Source organism: Olea europaea, unplaced genomic scaffold (genome assembly GCF_002742605.1).
Source record: "Olea europaea var. sylvestris unplaced genomic scaffold, O_europaea_v1 scaffold456, whole genome shotgun sequence".
NCBI classification, from domain to species: domain Eukaryota; kingdom Viridiplantae; phylum Streptophyta; class Magnoliopsida; order Lamiales; family Oleaceae; genus Olea; species Olea europaea.
Genome location: NW_019262870.1, coordinates 277,420 through 298,273, shown reverse-complemented (window position 1 = coordinate 298,273; position 20,854 = coordinate 277,420). Strand labels below are relative to the sequence as shown.

Genomic DNA, 20,854 nt, shown 5'->3' with positions numbered 1-20,854 from the left:
GCATATGGTTGCCACTAAAACTATTAAAGAAGTTCTGTAGTTTAAGAGTTTACTTAATGAAATGGGTGTCTTAAGGGATAATGTGATTGTATATTCTGATAATCAATCTATTATTCATTTGTGTTAAACTCACATGTTTCACGAATGTACTAAACATACAGATGTTATACTGTATTTTATTAGAGATATATTATATTAAGTGGGTGTTTGGTAGATATTTTTATGTAAAAATATATTTTTGAATAGTAAATTGATGGAAAATGTGTGGTTGAAAAATAAGTAACAGTTTTTGATTTACGTGTAATATTATTTTAATAAAGAAAGTGTGATTGAAAAGAAGAGAGAGAAAAATGCATTTTCAAAAAAAATGGGTACCAAACTGGCTCTTGATAAAATTTGAGAAAGTATATTCATATTATAACTATGTGAATATGGGCACTAAAGTGCTCCCCTTGGTAAAATTTAGAAGCTATCTTATACTTCTAAACATCGAAAAAAGAATGTAATGTTTCACATTGTTTTGAAATCATAATGTGCGACTACTAAACTAATTTTTTTTCTATTACGGGTATATTTGGCATCAAGGTGAAGATTTGTCAGGTATATTGATACCAAATACAAACTGTTGGGTTTTTGATACCCAATAAATCCCGGGCTATGATGTTAACGTGGGTTAATATTATTTCATAGGCATAGGCCGATGAATGAAATAAGTCCAACAACCAAGTCCATGAGCTACACCCGGCCCAATTGTATTCCTTATGGATGGCTTGAATCTTGGCCCGTTTACCCCTTTAATGGCCCAACTTAAAGCCTAACCCTAGAGAATATATATGAATATAACCCTAGCCTCTTTGTGATGATGATTGAGTGATTTTGAGAGAAGAAACAAGAGAATCCCGGCTGCCCCCTTTTGTGTGAGAAAAAGGGTGTCCAGAAGTGTCCAGAACGCTGGTATAACGTGTGCAATTGGTGGTTCTTTCATAGTATACCTTTGTGGTGTCTTCTCCTAGCCTTTGTGGCCATAAATCATCATCCCTTCTTGTCCTACGTGGGTAAGATTGTATAGCAACCAAGGTGAATCAATTGGTTGGGGTTTGGAGCCGTTTGGATTGGTTGTTGGTAGAGAAAGGTACGTTGGACTGAGCCTGGAAAACCACCATTTGAAGATCCTTTAGAGAGAGCTTCCGCAACAATTGGTATCAGAGCTTCAAGGTGAAGGTTTTGGCTCGAGAAATCTACCAGAAATCGTCCAAAAAATCGGCAGAAACGAGGCAGAAATCAGATCGAAAAACTGTACAGAAAACTGTTAAAAATCAGTCTCTGTTTTTGGTGTTTTTTGACCAATCCAGAACGAGTTTGGGGAAACGGAGACCACTGGCGTGACGTGCAGGAGGAGGTGAACCCTGCAGGCCGGGCGTGTCCGGAGACGGCGGCGCGTGTGGAGGCGCGTGAAGCCCACGCGTAGAGAAGAGAGGCCGCGCGTGAGGGCGCGTGAGGCTGAATTTGGAGACGGTCTCTTCAGGCAGTTTGTTCCTCATATTATTTCTGACATTTTTCGTGTTGGAAGTTTTCTATTTCAGGGTACGCAGAAGAATCTGGACAGCGTTGTTCTTCGGGCGTTCGGGACTCGATCGTGATTTTTTGGTTGCTACAGTTTCCAGAGACTTTAGGACGAATAGTGGTGGTCCTAAAGTGATGAATTCGCGTCTCTCGATATTTACGGACCTTCAGACGTGGTCCGCTCGGTATCGTGTTCTTTACTTTTTATTATTGCAGTTAAAATTAATGTGTAGGTTAATTATTTATTTTTCACATTAAAAGTCATCGTGTGGGATGACGTTAGGTTTGGGGTAACCATTGCTTGTTGTTAGACCTAGAAATTACATGTTAATTATCTTAAAATTCTATGTGAATTTGTCACCAATTTTTTCTACACCGATAGAATTGCATGTGACCTTAGGAAAATTTACTTGACTGTTCTGTGTGAATTATGTGTCAGTACTTTGCTTGTGGTCATTATTTGGTATTGTTGGCATGTATAGGTTTAAGACAAATGCGAAAAATAATATATATTTTAACTGTGGTGAAAGAATGATAATAAAAGGAAAGATGAGGATAGAGACAAGGCGAATATGATTTTAGGGTCGAGTAGTGATCCTAGTGAGGTTTATTGAGAGAATAAACCTGGTTTTTGCATTGTATCTATGTGTAATCCTTTCTGGATGTATGTGGTCACTTAATTCTATTGCGATGTTGATTTTACACTTTCAATATGTTTGATATGTGTAATTGCATGAATTAGAGTGACTTATTACTTTGTGTAATATGTTTACATGCATAGTGGGTTAAGTTTTGTGGCATACTCTATTTGCTCTGTGAGTGGTGTAAGAGTGTGGTAGTGAGAAGAAAGTTGGGCAGCCGTTTCTCTCCTTTATCTTTGTGAGCCTGTGTGGTTTGTGAGATTATGTGAGGCAGCCATGTTAGGGTTATATTCTTCCTCTTTGTGAGCCTCCTTTGTGAGTGTTGTGAAGTAACCGACTCTTTCTTCGATTCTCTTTGAGAGTGCCACCTTCACTATTTTCTTTGTGAATTTTTTGGGAGCATTGGTGAGTGGATTAACCTTTGTGGTCACCGAAAGGTGTTGTTTTGCCATAGTGAGTTTGAGATACATTAGCAGTGAGTTGGATATCTTTTGGTGAGGTGGAGTATAGATGCCTAAGGGTACATGGTGGTTTGTACTGAGGGATATAGAGTGTGACATTTGGATCACGAGTGGAGATGTGATCAAATGTCTAGGATCCTTTATCTGGAAAGAGACCCTGATCAGGTGGAGTGTAAGAGAGACACTTCTATCACTTCTGTTAGGTGGAGACCCATTATCCACGTAGGTTGGGAGAAGTGATGTGGAAATAGAGGATTATCCCGTGGACTTAGGATCTATTGTGACTTACCAGTTAGACATGAGTTGAGTGATCTGTCTAGTGAGCGTGGTGGGCGATGAGAGGAGATATGTGTTCTCGAGGTGTAAGCAACACGGAATGGGATAGGATAAGTGTGGTGAGATCTTTTCTTAGGGTCATTTATGCATGTGTTGCATATGTGGTTGACCGTGGTTTGATTGACTTGGTGTTAATCTATGGTTCTATGTGAACGTGTTTCTGAAAAGATCTGTGTGTGTTATCCTATAGTATATCGTCATCGCATGTGTATTTGCTCTTGATTGTTTACTGTTAAATATTTGCTTCTACTTGGGTGTTTTTGACCTTAGCCCCAGTGAGTACATGGAGCAGGTATGGTATGTGTTTCAAGTTGGAAACACGAGGTAATTTCTGTGATCCAATTTTATTGGCTACCTTGATTATGCAAGTATTAACTGTGTGTTTTGATTGCTTGCAGATTTATTGGGCATCAAGGTGGAGATTTGTTGGATTTTTGATACCCAATAAATCCCGGGCTATGATGTTAACGTGGGTTAATATTATTTCATAGGCATAGGCCGATGAATGAAATAAGTCCAACAATCAAGTCCATGAGCTACACCCGGCCCAATTGTATTCCTTATGGATGGCTTGAATCTTGGCCCGTTTACCCCTTTAATGGCACAACTTAAAGCCTAACCCTAGAGTATATATATGAATATAACCCTAGCCTCTTTGTGATGATGATTGAGTGATTTTGAGAGAAGAAACAAGAGAATCCCGGCTGCCCCCTTTTGTGTGAGAAAAAGGGTGTCCAGAAGTGTCCAGAACGCTGGTATAACGTGTGCAATTGGTGGTTCTTTCATAGTATACCTTTGTGGTGTCTTCTCCTAGCCTTTGTGGCCATAATCATCATCCCTTCTTGTCCTACGTGGGTAAGATTGTATAGCAACCAAGGTGAATCAATTGGTTGGGGTTTGGAGCCGTTTGGATTGGTTGTTGGTAGAGAAAGGTACGTTGGACTGAGCCTGGAAAACCACCATTTGAAGATCCTTTAGAGAGAGCTTCCGCAACACAATCTCAAGGAATGATGATTAATTGGGTCGAGAAATATTCATATGATTTGTTATAAGCCCAAGATTGAATACATTAATTATCATTGGCCCAAAATCGTAATTGGTAGCACAAGAATCAAAGAAGAGCCAAGAATATGGCTAATGCGCAATTAGATGTGTTAATGGACTCGACCCACTGCTCTTGACCTATACCTATCTTTTGTCCCCGTATATTGTGGCCCCATTCTTAGTACGATACATTACATACCCACGGTTTGTCCTTTTGCCCTTTTTGAGAGAAAACAACAGTCTCCTCTTCGTGCGGCTACTTCTTTATGCTATCGATTTGGGCTATTCCTTTGTGGCTTTTACGTGAGATTCTTGGCTTAATCTAGAGTGATTTTGCGAAGGTAAGTATTGTTCTTGAAGGTTACAGTAGTTTGATCTTTAGCTATTCACTTGATTTTGGCTAACTTGTATTGTTTGTATTAAATTGAAGGTGCTATTATCACTACAATACTATTTAATTGTTGATGGTTAATGTTAAATACTATAAAGAATAAAAGTGAATTTCATTTATCTTTAAATTTTAGGGTAAAGAAATGAATTTTTCCTAATGAAGTTTGCAAATCGGGCAAGCATCAGTGCATCACCTTCACATAACCGTACTAAAATTAAATATAGCATTATTTCTTCACTTAAATAATAAAAACGGTAGCATCATTAACTTTAATCCTTCACTTAATTAATGAAATTGAAAGAAACATCAATTCTACTTACTTGTCGAGGAGTGACATATTTTATTAAATGCACAATGAGACATAGAGTAAAACAGAACTCTCAGAGTGCACAATGCTATCGATTTTACTATAATACATAAAAAGAATTTATGAGATGTGTCGTATAGGTATAATTACTATTCACACGCTATGACTTTAGAAATTACAATTTTCATTCTTGAATAGTTAGCATCTAATATGCGTTATTAAGCTTTTGTCAAAAAGAAAAAAAGTTACAAATAAATCATTTTCCACATATATATTACAATCGAATTTAATTTATCTCTAGCACAAAGGAAAGTGCTTGGAGTAAAAGTACTTACGCTAAACTAAACTAAATATTACCACACATGATTTATTTTCTATCCAATTTGACGTACCACAACATATGAAAATTACTTTTCAAGCGCAACTAGAAAGGTCTTTACACTATATCGGCGCACAACAAAGTGGATCGCAATCCATTTTCTTAGTCTGCAATATTCTTCTATACGTCATCTCATACGAACGACCTACAAATGTGCTAATGAATTTTTTGAATGGTGGTTCTTCACGATTCATAGCCACGGCTGGTGGCTGTTTCTCAAGCTCTGCCCCATGCCACCTACTTCTTGCACCCAAAAGCAAATCATTTGACTCATTATTATTTGAAATAGAGGACACTGGGTGGACAATGTAGCACAAAAGTACAATTGCCATGAAAAGTGTTAGACGTTTTTGCATTGTGATTTTAGCCATTCTCGAGGCAATGCAATTGAGTTGTGTGAAACCTTTTGCTTCTTATAGAGACTTTTAAGAAATAATATTTTATAACTACGTTGCCTCCCAATCTAAAATAATAATCTTTATTAATTAATAAAATATATATGATAGCAAATATATGTCGTACATCTATGTATGAAACCAATGTTGATGAAGAGAACAAAAACCTTGTATGTATTGTGATTTTACTCAGGAATTTTTATATAGAGATGAAAATGTTGATGAAAAAAACAAAGACCTTGTGTGAAACTGACCAAAAATCAGAAAGGCGACAGAAACGAAGAAGAAAGACAGATTGAAAAACTGTCTGATAACTGTGAAAAAATCGAGGTCGTTTTCTCAATTTTCAGCCAATCCAATGACCTGGTGGTAAAACGAAGACAACCGGCGTGACGTGCAAGTAAGGTGATCCCAAAGGTCAGGCATGTGATTGATGACAACAGCGCTTGAAGCCCACACGCAAAAGGTCCAAGCGAAGTATGAGGGTGCATCGACGAGAATTTCGAGGAGGTTTCTTCAAGCAGTTTGTTGTTGACATTTTGCTGACAATGTGATCTTGCTAGTTTTCTTTTTCAAGTTATACAGCGAAGTCTGGATGATTTTGTTCTTTACGCGTTTGAGATTCAATCGTAATTGATTTAATTCCTGCGATTGCTACAGATTTTAGGACGAATAGTAGCGATCCTAAAGTCATAGATTCGCATCTCTTGATATTTACAAATTCAGATTGGTCCGATCTGACAATTGATTTATTCGCGTGTAATCGTATGGGGTGACATTAGGATTGAGATTACCGTGTGTGATAACATCGATTGTGCTAGAAATTTAGGAATTGATTGCTTTGTTCGAAGTGTTGAATTTGATTGCAAGTTGGTAACTAATTTTGTGCTATAATTGTCGTCTAGTCATCGTGTGAGATTGAATTACGTAAGAATTTGAATCTTTGTTTACATACCTTCGTGTCCCATTGATTATTTTGTTATAACACCTGGATTTGGCTCGTTTGAATATTCTCTTGATCTAAAATCAAGAATCTTACGAAACCATGATAATTTAGAATAGTGTATATTGCGGCCTTGTGATTGCTTCGTGTGATCTATTTTGTACACTTTGGTTGTTCTTTTTTCTCAAAATATTTTCACATTTCGAAGTTGAGATTTTCAATGGAGAAGGAAATTTTTCAATTTGACAAAAAAGATGAAGGAGATTTTGGTTCAACAAAAAATTTCAAAAGCTTTGTAGATGACAAATTTCCTGCAAATTTGACAAAAGCATAAAAAGAAGAATATAATGAACTTGCTTATACTTCAATATTTTACACTTATTTGACACTATTTTAAGAAAAGTTGGAAAACTTAATTCTAGAAAAGAACTTTAGTAGAAGTTGGAGGATTTATATTTGTTTAAGTTTACTCCTAATAAGTTATACTTACTTGACTTACTTGAACGATTTTTTAATATTAAAATGGATCATTCAAAGGATCTTGATGACAATCTGAATATTTTCAACAAATTTGTTCAGAATATTGTTAATTGTGATGAAAATGTCTCTAAAATGTAGCCATTATTTTACTTAATTCTATGCTTGATCATATAGAGGTGTTAAAAATGTAATTAAGTATGGTAGGGACACCTTAACTCCTCGAGATTGCCACAGATTCTTTGAAGAGTAAGGAAATTGAGATTAAGGTTAAAAAAGAAGATAAGGGGAGTGGTGAGCTACATATGATAAGGAGTAATGATAAGTGTGTGTTTACACACTTATTATGTACTTTAACGGACTAATTATTGATGAAATTGAGCGAATTTCTATTTACAATTTTCCAATTGTGGCTTTTGTAGACTAAAATTCCAAATGGAAAGAGAAGAAGGCTAAAGGAAAAAGGACAAAAATATGATTTGGGGAACTAAAATGTACAAGGCAGAAAGTTCAAGGACTCAAGTTGCATTGACTTGATTGAAAAGACCCAATTTTAGGCGACTAGGAGGAACCAATGGCTAAGGGAGTGTGCACGCCTCAAGTTGAAAATCAGGACCCGTGCACACATTTTAATTTTTTCAGGGACTCTTCTTGTAATTCGGTTGGGACGGTTTTTATTCCTTTTAAACACCCTTTTCACCCCTTTTTACCATTCATTCTTCCATATTTTAAAAACTTAGCATTGAGAGAAAATGGGCCAAGCAAAAGGAGACGAAATATTACACAAAAAGGAGGGAAATTTTAGAGAAATCAAGACCAAAACTAAGCAAACTTCAAGAATCTGACCAAGGAACATATTTATTTCTTTGTCTTGTATTTCACAATATATTTTCTCAACTTTTTTGATGTATTTCTTTAATCTTTTCACTTTGTGCCTTTTAAATACAATGAGCTAAATATTTTGGTGTTGGGATTACCGAGGAAGTTTGGCCAAACTATATTAATTTCTATATTTACTTGTTAATGAGTTAATGCTTATGTTTTTGTATTTTTACCATTGTTTTGAGTGCATTATCATTATTGTGGCCACTATATGATTATGTCAAGTAATTTGTGTGATTATTGATAAATTCTTGCACATTTTAGACCAAGATGGTAGAAATCTTACATTCTTGTGGAAGATAAAGATATACTCCTAACCCTAGGTAACCCTTTGAGCTATTATCTTATAAATTCATTTTTGTCAATTAGATTTATTATCTTATAATAAGTCTTATAACTTCAAAAATAATCATTAATATGTCCAAAATAAATATGCATCATGATTATCCTTTAAAAGCTGTCCTGTAGCTTTAGTTACTTATCCCACATCGGTTGATCAACAATCAAGTCCATGAGAATTCTCTTTTATAAAAAGCAACATTGAGGGGGAACTGTAAGGGAACTTGGTTTACTATTATTGGGCTCAAAAGAAAAGCAGTGGAGTAATTTTTAATAAAAAAACATATTAAATAATTGGCAAAAAATAGTTGCTGATTTTTACGATTTGTGGTTTAACAGCCCAGTTCATCAATTTATTTAATAGTTTTTTCTCTTTCGGTTAATTGATGGTGACCGGACTGAAATTGAGGCTGGCTTACGATTTTCTTGATTAAATTGATCGGTTTGGTCTGATTTTCAAAATATTGGTTTAATCGACATAGAAATATAGTAGTTTAAACTAATTGATTAGGATTAATTTACTTGAGATTGGTAATTAACTAAAATAGGAAAATCGAGTTTAATAAGGTAAGTGAACATTTTTTCTATTAATTTGTTTGTTGAGACATTAATTTTGTGACGGTCAAGTGAAATGATGAATTCCAACCCGATTAAAACCCAAATTCTCATCATTGTTGTAATTGTGTATTTTAATTGAAGGTCTAAAATTATCTTCTCTTCATTTCTAATTTCAAAGATTTTAATTGTGTGCATCTTTATCATTAATTTGAATCAATTGTCATGTAATTGGAATAAACACTCTTTGAGGGATCGTCTCGGACTCAAAATGTCCACTCTATTACTTGAACACGACCCGTGCACTTGCGGTTTGCACTTTTAGCGAACAAGTAGAATGAAGTTTATGCAAATGAATTTGGATAGAGCTCAAAACAGTAGTAATTCGAGTAGTAACTCGAATGATGAGGGTGGTAAAAAGAAGGGAAGTGGACGAGGATAAATCTAATAGTAGACGGTGTTATAGCTATGGTAAGTTTGAACACTTTATTATGGACTGTCCTAAGAAGAAGGATAAATAGAAGGGTAAGATGAGAGGTGTTGTAAATGTGGCCATAGGTGGTCGAGTGATGACCCTAGTGATGTTTATTGAGAGTAAACCTAGTTACTACATGTGCAATCGTGTGTAATCCTTTCTATATTTGTGTAACTGTTGAATTTTGTTACGTTGATACGTTACATTTTCAATTTGTTTGTACATTACTGCATGAATTGAAGTGATCTTATTATTCAGTGTAATTGTTTTCATGCATAATGGGTTGGGATGCATTAGCAGTGTGTTGAGTGTCTTTTGGTAAGGTGAAGTATGGATGCCTAGGGAAACGTTGGTGGTTTTGTACCAGGGATATAGAGAGTGACCTTTGAATAACAAGTGGAGATGTGATTAAATGTTGAAATCATTTATCTGTAAAGAGACTTTGATCAAGTGGAGTGTGAGGGAGGCACTTCTATCACTTTTGTTAGGTGAAAACTCATTATCCACTTAGGTTGGAAAGTAATGTGGTGATAGAGGATTATTATGAATACTTAGGATTTTTTGTAATTTACCAGTTAGGCATGAGTTAAGTGATCAATCTAGCGAGCATGATTAGTTATGAGAAGAGATATATGTTCTTAAGATGTGAGCAACACTGAATAGGATAGGATAAGTGCGGTGGATCTTTTTCGAGGGTCATTTATGCATTTGTTGCATATGTGTTAGCCGTTTGATTGATTAACTTGGTGTTAGTCTCTTGTTCTGTGTGAACATGTTTGAAAAAGAATTGTATGTTATCTTATATTATATCCTCATCGCATGTTTATTTATTCTTGATTGATTCTTGTGAATATTTGCTTCTATTTGGGAGTTCTCGACCTTAGCCCTGGTAAGCATATGGAGCAAGTATGTGTTTTGGGTCTAAAACGCGAAGTAATGTCTATGATCTCAATTTTATTAGTTACTTTGATTATTTAAGTACTAACTGTGTGTTTTAATTGCTTGTAGTTTTATTGGGCATCAAGGTGGAGATTTGTTGGATTTTGATACCCAATAAATCCAGATCTATAATGTTAAATGTCGAAATATATTTTATAGGTCTCGATCGATGAGTGAAATAATTATCAACAACTAAGTCCAAAGGTTCTACCCGGCCCATACATATTACTTTTTGGATGGTTTTGAATCTTAGCCCTTTTTACCTTATTATTTGTCCATTTAAATCATAACCTAACCCTATATATATATAATTTCAATGACTTTCTCTTTCGTGTTGGTCTGCATCTAATTGTGTTTCTTCCACTATTTTTCTTGTGCGTTTATGGCTTGTAAATCATTACCATTATCTTGTCATTTGTGGGTGAATTGAGAAGCGACAGAGGTGAATATATTGGTTGTGGGTTGGAGCTGTTTGAATTTATTGTTTGGTAGAGAAAGTTAATGTAAAATTGAGACCGAAAAACGTAGATTTAATGATCCTTGGAGCAAGCTTCCACGACACTTATTTATATGAAAATTGTTAACTAGATGTGTTTGATTGATTTAGTTTTCAACTTAAAAAAAATTTAGTTGTCCATTTTTTATTGGCGGGTAAATGAGAGAGTGGGAATAGATCAAATTCCAAACATAATATAGTGTTTGATTGCCATTTTTTCATGAAAAATATTTTTCAACTTTTCAATCTATGCCTAATTTTCTTAGAAAAATATTTTCTTTGGAGGGGATGTATTTTTGCTTTCCTTAAAACAAGAAAAATACTTTTCATGAAAATGGTCATTTTCCACCTGAATTTCAACATTTGAAGCATTTGGTTGCCATTTTTCTCAAGGAAAGAATTTTTATAGTATTTGAAAGTATGCCTAATTTTCCTTGTTTTAGAAAAGTGCATTTTCATTGGGGAATGTAGGTTTTTGTTTTCTTAAAAATAAGAAAAGTATTTTTTTAGAGAACATAAAAATATTTTTCATGCCAATCAAATAAAAAAAAATTATAATGTTATATTACAAAATAAAATATTAAGAAAAATTTTCTCACACAATCGAAAAGAATAACATGAAGTTTATTCTTTGTAATATTTCCACATCTTCAACATCCTTCCTCAAACCCAATATGGCTCATTAACAATAAAATTGAATTTGTGAATTAAATTGATCCAATCAAATCTTCCCTTTCAAGTGATCAAATGACACTTCAAAATTGATTGAATGCCAACGAATCCAAACATAGAACTTTAAAGTTGGTAAGAAAAAATCATCATCCACTAATCTAATCAAACCATTACTAAGACTTCAAGGAGACACCTAGAAGTATAACGAACAAGTCCAAAATAAGAACGCCAAACAATTTTAATAACTAGACATGCCAACGATCTACCATGTTTAATAGTAATATTTAGAATGGATGGTATCAGTACTATACTAAAGATGAAGGAAAGACTGATGAAACAAGAATCCTGGCATGTACACAAGGAGGCTAAAATAACCAGTGTTTGGAAAATCGGACTGGACCAGCCGGTTTAACTGAAAAAATTGAGAACCGAAAATGGAAAAACCGGTAAATAACTGGTCGAATCGGCCATTTTAGCCGGAAATCGGAAAACCGATCACGATTTTTACCGGTTTTTTTTCAAACAAATAATAATAATAATAATAATAATAATAATAATAATAATAATAATAATAATAATAATAATAATAAAATTATAATTACTTTGATAAATGGGCTCAAGAATTGGCAAGCACAATTTTACTTTCCTTCCAATACAAGTGTTGTTTTTAAAAGAGAAGAGATATGCAATGTTTTCCCCAACTTCCAATGTAAGATAAGTACAAGTGTTGTTTTTAAAAGAGAAGAGACATGTAATATTTTCTTCAACTTAGGATAAGTTGTAAAATCCTTTGCAATTTATATATTTAATAATTATTCACTTTTTCTTTCCATTAAACAAATTTTGGCACCAAAAGCACCAATAATTTCAATTTTAACAAAGAAAATTATTTTAGACGCAACAATTGTTAGTTTTTGATGTTTTAAAATAAATTATAGGACAATAAATCATTAAATCTAATTGACAAATATTGATTTACATTTACTTTGAATTAATACGTAATACTACAATTTAAAATTTTGTTATTGTTATAATATTTTAGAATTTGTTGGAGTATTTATTTATTTAATTTTGATATCCGGTTTGACCCCAGGTGGACCCTGGTTCGACTATTTGACCCTTGACCCTTTTTCTTTTCCGGGTCGATTTTTAAAACATTGAAAATAACATATATGATAGAAATAAATTCGATGGAGAAATATCATAATTTTCTTCAAAATAATTCTAGCACCAATACATCTAATAAAGTTTCAAAACTAATTCTCGATTTCCTCGAAAACCAACTCTCTCATAAAAAAGGAAGCAACAAGAATAGCGTATATCTAACAAAATTTGAATTAATCTAAAATTTAGATTCAAATTAAATCAAGAACAAAAAAAACTTGGATGGATGGAATATGAACAAAATATATTTAAAGAAAAAAGGAAAAGATATTGATTAGATAAAGATATAATCAAAATAAGAAACTTGACCGGATCAGCCGAACAAGATTGTGTGCCAAAGAGCAGAATCTTGCAAGTTTAACTCAATGGGAAATTAAATTCGCTCTAATATCATGTTAAAATATTATAAATTTTACAGAATAAACTTCTGTTTCTATTACAAAGTAGAAAACCTTATTTATAAGATTATAAATAATTCTGAAAGGAATCAACTTTTAAGTAAAAGCTCACGCAATTACAAAAAAAAAAAAAATATATCGTGGAGATTATTCTTTACAATCTTTTCAAATCTTCAACAATGACAAACAGATTTTTACACGTAACATGCTTTCGACGTCAATGTATGCCATGTCACCATATCTCGAGTGATTGGATGATATTTCATTTTTCACATGCATTTTTAAATTAGAAAAAATGCAATATCATATTACCTGTGACTTTTTGATGTGCATAAATTAACTTCGAAAAGTATGCCACTGCCACATGTGATTTTTCATCCATCACACTATGTTCGTTAGCTTTCAAAATAATGAGTCACATGTTAAATATAATTATGTTAATTTTAATCATAACTCAAAATAAACTTTTAAAGTTCAGTGATAACTAAAAATATTTGGGAAAGTTCGAAGGTAACTGGGATATTTAACTTTCATTACCGAACAATATTTTACTAGAAGGTCCTATGCAAAAAGACTTTTACGTTGATACCACTTCAAATTGTTATGACAAATTTTAGCAGAATTTTCAAATTGAAATGATAAATTTTGGCGACCAGATTTAACATAAAATAAGTGGAAATTACATCTACTCATAGTTTTAAAATGCCTAATTCAAAAATCAGATATGAAAATTTTTCTTTATAAAATCAGACAATAATTTAAACATTTTATATTAATTAAATTAATCTATCCAACCATACCCCGATTTGAACTTCCAAATGGCCAAACCCTAAATCTCTCACCCCTGACCCTATTCATTTTTCCCTTTCCATTAGGGGTGGGCGCGGGTCGGTTCGGTTCGGTTCTCTTTAGAACCGAACCGAACCAAACTTTTCGGGTATCTAGTAAATGGAACCGTCGGGTCCAAATATAATTATGGAACCGTTCGGGTTCGGTTCCATTCGGTTCGGTTCGGATCGGTTCGGTTCTGTACTATAATTAAATTTTTTAACATTTATAACAACGTTATATAAATACGACTAATGATACATTCAATAGTTTTGGAATGTCAGAGATTAGTAAACTATCTTGTTCAAATGATCGCTACGATCAAAACTTCAGTCGGGGAAAGTCACGACTTCGATCGGAGGTCAGAGTGTCGGCCGACGATTGTATAGGTTTTAAAATATTAGATAGGCTGCGAGAGTGAGTGCGAGAATCGAGACAACGTTATGCACTTTATTGTAGGTGCTTAGGGTTATTTAGTGGATTTGATTTGTTTGGCTAAGAAATGAAACAATAAAATGGGTAATTGGGCCAAAAATTAAAAAATTAGAAATGAAACAAATTATTGGGCCAAAAATTTGGATTTAGAAATCATTAATTTGTTAATTTGTTTAGAAAAAATTAAAATTAAAATAATTTGATTTACTCAATATAAAAAAAAAAATTAGAAAGATTCGGTTCTTATTCGGTTCTTGGTCTAGAACCGAGAACCGAACCGTACCCGTCGGTTCTCAATTCAGATACCCGTTCGGGTATTTAATTTGACAAGAACCGTCGGGTTCGAATCGATTCGGTTCGGGTTCGGGTTCGGTCGGTTCGGTTCGGGAGATTTGCCCAGCCCTACTTTCCATTATCTATTCGTATCTCTTTGTTATCTATGTCCCTTTACCAAACACCACACACCGGAGTAACTGTTGGAGGTAACACATCATGAGATTTAGATTTGTGCCAAGTGGAGCGACGAGCGGCGTTAATCTAATAGCAGTGCAAGGTGGGACGACGTGAGATTTCAGCATGTGCAAGGTATATAGATTTCGATGGAGGTGTTAAATCTGAGAGCGGCATCCCTCAATGCTGTTGCGTGGCGACCATGGAGTTGTCTGCAAGATTCTGAGAGGTGGAGTGGCACCGAGAGATCCCAATGCTGTGAGGGTGGAGCAACGAGCGGTTTACACATTCCAATACCATTGGTGGTGTATGTGATGACAGCCAAAGTCATCTAGGCCCCTACAATTGGTGGTGTTTGTGGTGTGATGCTATTTTGCGATAGTGTGGTTGAGCAGTGAATTTGGGTGGTCGTGGCGTTGTTAGTTGTGGTTTAACTGGCGATGAGGTAATTCTCATGGTGGTGCCATGGTGGTTTTTCAATTTTATTGATTATGGTGGTGGTTAAGATGGTTTTTGGTGGTGGGTGTTAGTTTGTTTGAGATGGTGGACATGGTGGTGGTCTTGCCCATTGTTGTGCGGCGATGGTCACAAATGGTGGTGGTGGTTACACATTATTAAATTGACTGTGACCATTAGCACCACAGTAACATCTTGAGGTGATGGTGATTTTCGTGAGGTTGTGGCGATGCTGACTATTTTTGTGGACGGTTTTTGTTGGTTGTGTTTGTCATTGGTAGTGGGTGTGGTGATGATTGTTACGGTGGTAGTGTCGATATCAGTGGTGGTGGTGCCTGTGTCGTATGGTGGTCGTGGGTGACAATGTGGTGGTGTTTTCTGCGATGGGTTGATTTGTTTGAGGTGGTGGTATTGTTGTAGGAAGGTCGTGGTGCTGCTGCTGCTGGAGGTAGTGGTGAAATGATGGTCGTAAATGTTGGTGGCGGTCACAAATTATTTAGTTGACAATAACCATTATATTGGTTAATCTGTTACAATAAATAATATATGACCAATAAAAAAGATAAATTGTGATCAAGAAAAAATGCATGATTTAAAAAATTGTTATTTTGTGATCGATAATTTAATAATTTGTAACTTGTAATATTTGTAATTTGTGACTAATGAATAAATTATGACTTGTTTATTTTTTATTTGTGGCCGATGAACAAATTGTGGGCTATAAAATTTTTGAATTGTGATCGAAAAATAATTTGTAACATATAAAAATTCTAATTTGTGATCGAAAAATAATATGTAACTAACTAAATCATTAATTTGTAATCAGATTGTATAGATCTGTAACCTTAATATATTTAGCCTCATTTGTTTCCCATTCTTTCCCCATTAAAATGGAAAATATGACAGTTATTTATCACATCAACTCACCAAATTTGAATTTCTATCTTTTGTGTGGGGCCTATAACCGTTATATTTTTCATTTTCATTTTTACGAAAATGGGTACCAAATGGGGCCTTAATTAATAAGGGAAAATTGCAGTCGAGGTACCAAACATTTCGTTTATTAGCAGGTTTTGCCCAAACCTTTAGTTTGTGCCGCTGTAAGTACCAAATTTTTCAAAAATATGCAGCTCAAGTCCGTATTAATGGTTTCCGTCAGTTTCACCCGAAAAACTGTCAGTTGACTTCAAAAATTAAAAATATAATAATTTTGACCACATAAGGTAAGGGTAAAATTGTAACTCTATAATTTTAATATTAAAAAAACAATTAAAAAGGGGGAAAAAAAACCCATCTCCTCCTTCATTTTCCCCAATCCCTTCATCCCAAAATCAAAACCACCCGCCACCTAGTTATCGCCCGCCGGTACCACCACCCTCGGGTCTTACCTGATTTTCTAACAGTGGCCAAAACTCTAGTGCTCGATCCTTCAATTCATTTTTAATCAGCACTATGAATTTCTTCAAATCCATTCTGTCAAAGGATTCAGATTCTCCAAAACCAAAACGCGAAAACCCCCATGACCCGAAATCCAAATCCCCACCGCAGAGGAATAAGGATCGGATGATGTCGGTCAGGATCCAGTTCACATAGACCCGCCACCCAAAAGCTTGTTTGATTCATCCGGTGATGGTGGCGGTGGGTGGAGTTTTGGGGGTCTGATCAAGATTTTTGTGACCTAATCCGAGTCGGTGCTGGAGACATACAGGCGGGATCTTAGGGAATTCGAATCGGGTCTTAGGAAGGAGTCAAACGTCATTCGAGAAGTCGCCAGCGCACTGTGAAGGAACTCCCGGCTTCGCTCGAGTCTGGTGCGTCGGCTGCTCAAGGTTCGCTTGAATCCGTTGGACAGGTCCTTGATGGGGTGCTCAAATCGACTACCGATATAATTTCACAATACTTATTTTTTACTCATTTTTGTATCAAAATGCATGCTTATGATTACAATGCTATCCTTCTGCAGTGATAAAGATTTGGTCTAATGGTGGTGATGGTGCTCCTTGGTGGAGTTATTGGAGTGCCGGTATCACAAACACCATTGGCCCGGCTATGGGGATTGAAGCATTGAAGTACATTAGTTACCCTGCTCAGGCATGTTTGAGATTCTCTTGCCGTCTATTTTACCTATAATTGATAATATTTTCACTTCTATGTTTTTCTTGGTTAAAAAAAAAAAAAAAATGCTTCTTGTGATATGTTCTATTGTTCCTTGTGAGTTTTAAACACGCTTTTGAAGCTTGCGAAGCTGTCATATGAGTAGGACACATGGTCTTTGTACAAAAGGAACTAGAGTTTAATAGGATTTAGACTTAAGCCGTGTGAAGAGTAATTCAATACGGTTTGATGGGAGATATGCCCAAGAGATAATCCCTCATTTGCCAGTAGGACTGTCAATGGATTGGATTTTGATCTGAATCCGATGAAATTAATGGGAGATGGATTTAGGGTCCCAGTCCGATAATTCGATTAAGATCCGAATCCGATAATTCATTAACTAAATGAAGCGAATATGGATATAGGTCAATCCGATCCGATAACAATCCGATCCGATTTATTATAATGATATAATATATTTTATATATTATATCATAATCTAGTAAACATATTTTTTTCATTTTGAAACTTATATTATGCTTTACAAATAATTTTCAAATAATAAATAATATGAGATAATAGTATAATATTGTTAATTGAAATATTCGTACAGATTTAATTTTTTTATTAATTAAAATAAGATAAAAATAACTATAGTAATTTGTTTTATAACATCAAAAACTAATAATTAATATGTCCAAAAATAATTTACATTGTTTAAATTGGTATTATTTGTGATTATAATATTGTTGAGGCTATGATTTTTAATAAAAATAATAAGATAAACTAGTAATACTTAGAATTGACAATTGACTAATATCTCACATTGAAAGATCACTAAAATATTGGAAGAGGAGTATCATTTAAAAAGTTAGTATTCTACATTGAAAGATTATTAAAATATTTCAAGAGGAGTCTCCTTTAAAAAGAAACTAAAGGAGCATTACTTGGATAAAAAAATTGATTTGGGCCTTCTAATATAATAGGTGAGCCCATCAAGATAGTTAAAACATTTTTTGGAAAAAAATCATATTACCCAAAAAAATGGTGGAAAAATATTTTTTTCAAATTCGGATCTGATTATCGGATCGAATATCTGATAACATAGCAAATCGGATATGGATTTATCAATTAAATATCCATTGGATTATCGGATTGGATCAGATAGGATAATTTTTCTTAATGGATCGGATCGAATTTGGGCAGATTCGCTCCATATCCGATCCATTTACAGCCCTATTTGCCAGTAGTATTTCGCTCAACTTTTTGAGTTCATTCAAAAGGTAGTTTGAATGTAAAACTATAATACACGAAGAAACTTCTATATTCTAAGGGGTTTTATAGACTAACCTCATCATTATTATGTGCAGGTGCTGGCAAAATCCTCAAAAATGATTCCAGGTGAATTTTGACTACTTGTTGCTAAATTGTATGCTCAAGAGCTCCTAAATGATATATGCTCATATACAGTGCACCTCAGTTATAAGAGAACTAATTTAAAATTTTACTACTCTCTCTTAAAATCTGATTGCAATTAGAAGCTCTCATGTTTACTTTTGTTGATGAAATTATAAATAATCTTTGTTACCTATGTCCACAGACAAAAATAGCTTTGCTTTTCATCAAATTAAAATATTGAAAAGAGCGGAGTGAGAATTTACATAGCATACTAGATTAAATAGGCACACCACTTTTGGTAATAACTATATAATTTTGAAGGGGAAAGTCCGATGTAATCATGTTTCTTAAAGTGCTGGATTTTGGTTCATGATGAAATTTAGTTTAGGATCAGTTGAAAACCTCGTAACTGTTTTTATTAATTAGCTTTTTATTTCTGCAGTTATGCTGATGGGTACACTAGTTTATGGAATTAGATATACTTTTCCGGAGTATCTTTGTACATTACTTGTTGCTGGAGGGGTATCCTTGTTTGCACTTTCAAAGGTGACTATCTAAATTACGATCTCTCCACCTTCTAAGAATCTCAGTCCTTGTGATTCATAAAGAACCAAATCTTTTGGTCAGGAACCGTAAAATGTTTATGAGCTGTAGAGATGAAGTAATGAACAGAAGATAAATGTTGTTCTTTTGAACCTAAATTTCCAATTAAATTAAAAAGAAAAAAGGAAAGTAGAATAGCAAATATGATCCTGTTTGTCTCACTTGCTGAGCCAAGTGCAGCCTAAAAGATGAACACGATGAGCAATTATTTCTCAATGTCTATCTATAATGTACTATCTTTTCATTTTTATCTCCAAGTTCCAAGCAGAGCCCTGAGTCTTATACCTGTTAATTGGGACCAACTACATGAATCCTTACTTAACAATCCAGTATCCATAGCTACACCTGTTAAAAGATCTAATGGAATTATATCTTTTGGAAGCACTAAAAAAGGAAATGTCAACCTTCTTTTTTTATTGTTTCTTTTTCTTTTCTCTGAACATAAAGAATCACCTGCATTTTGAGTGCTAAATGAACTTTCTGATTTCAAACTTAAACCTTAATCGTGTTTTTCTTTTTCTTTTTCTTTTTTTTTTTTTTCAAGACTAGTGCGAAGACAATAAGCAAACTAGCACACCCAAATGCTCCACTTGGATATGGGCTTTGTTTTCTGAACCTTGCTTTTGATGGATTCACCAATGCAACTCAGGATTCAATTACAGCCAGGTAATGTAGTTAACTCTTTGGTCCCTTCAAATGCAACTTTAAATTTGGTCCAGTACACGTACTCAAAAAATGATACTTCAATAGATTCCTTAGGAAGAAACTTCTACAGAAAATTTAGACTTCTATTTCTAACTTCTAACAGTTTTCTGGGGTCAATATATTATGAACTGTCATATGTGCTTTGAATATATGGTTGGTGCATGCACAAAAACATAACAGGTATAAAATATTCTATATTCTTGCTATTAACCATCATCAAAGCCATCTTTTCTGGAATATGAAAAGTGCTTGTGCGACAATTCTGAAAAGTTACCAATAAAATTTGTCTTCATTATTCAGGTACCCAAAGACGAGCGCTTGGAATATAATGCTAGGAATGAATTTATGGGGTTCCATTTACAATATGATATTCATGTTCGGTTGGCCAAATGCCAGTGGATTTGAGGCAATTCAGTTCTGCAAGCAGCACCCAGAGGCAGCATGGGACATTCTCCTCTACTGTTTGTGTGGTGCAGTTGGCCAAAACTTCATATTTTTAACCATTAGTCGATTTGGTTCACTGACTAATACGACAATAACCACAACACGGAAATTTGTAAGCATAGTGGTCTCTTCGCTGCTGAGTGGCAACCCTCTGTCGTATAAGCAATGGGGAAGTGTTGTCATGGTTTTCTCGGGATTATCCTACCAGATATATTTAAAATGGAGAAAATTGCAGAGGATGCCGCGGAAAAAGAAGCCCATGTAAGGAAAACCAGCATTTATGAAATTACAATGCACTAGTATTTTTATTTTCCCTCTGATAATATATTGATCATATGGCTTTGTGGTTGTATTATCAGAATTTGAGAATGTAACAGGTTAGATATATAGACACTAGATAGATTTCCATATAAAGATGGATGAGAGACCATTATTTGCTTATTGAGATTTTGTTCTCTTCAACCATTTTGTTTATTTTACAGTTTCGGGACTAAAGATTTCGAGGACTATAATCTTAGTCATATAATTTTAGTCTATTTACGTCTTTATGTTTTAGGCTGGCTTTTACTTTGTGCTTGGCATAC

At 34.4% G+C, this 20,854-nt stretch overlaps 1 protein-coding gene across 1 annotated transcript; it reads left to right on the top strand.

Moving 5' to 3' along the window:
• The first annotated feature begins 2,454 nt into the window (after positions 1 to 2,454).
• LOC111388123 (UDP-galactose/UDP-glucose transporter 3-like) lies at positions 2,455 to 20,825 on the top strand. The gene is made up of 7 exons (XM_023012798.1): positions 2,455 to 2,459; positions 3,078 to 3,088; positions 16,989 to 17,117; positions 18,491 to 18,521; positions 18,961 to 19,064; positions 19,666 to 19,787; positions 20,127 to 20,825. The coding sequence occupies exons 2-7, from the start codon at positions 3,086 to 3,088 to the stop codon at positions 20,533 to 20,535; spliced, it is 798 nt and encodes a 265-aa protein (XP_022868566.1). The 5' UTR covers positions 2,455 to 2,459; positions 3,078 to 3,085; the 3' UTR covers positions 20,536 to 20,825.
• Positions 20,826 to 20,854: the final 29 nt, after the last annotated feature.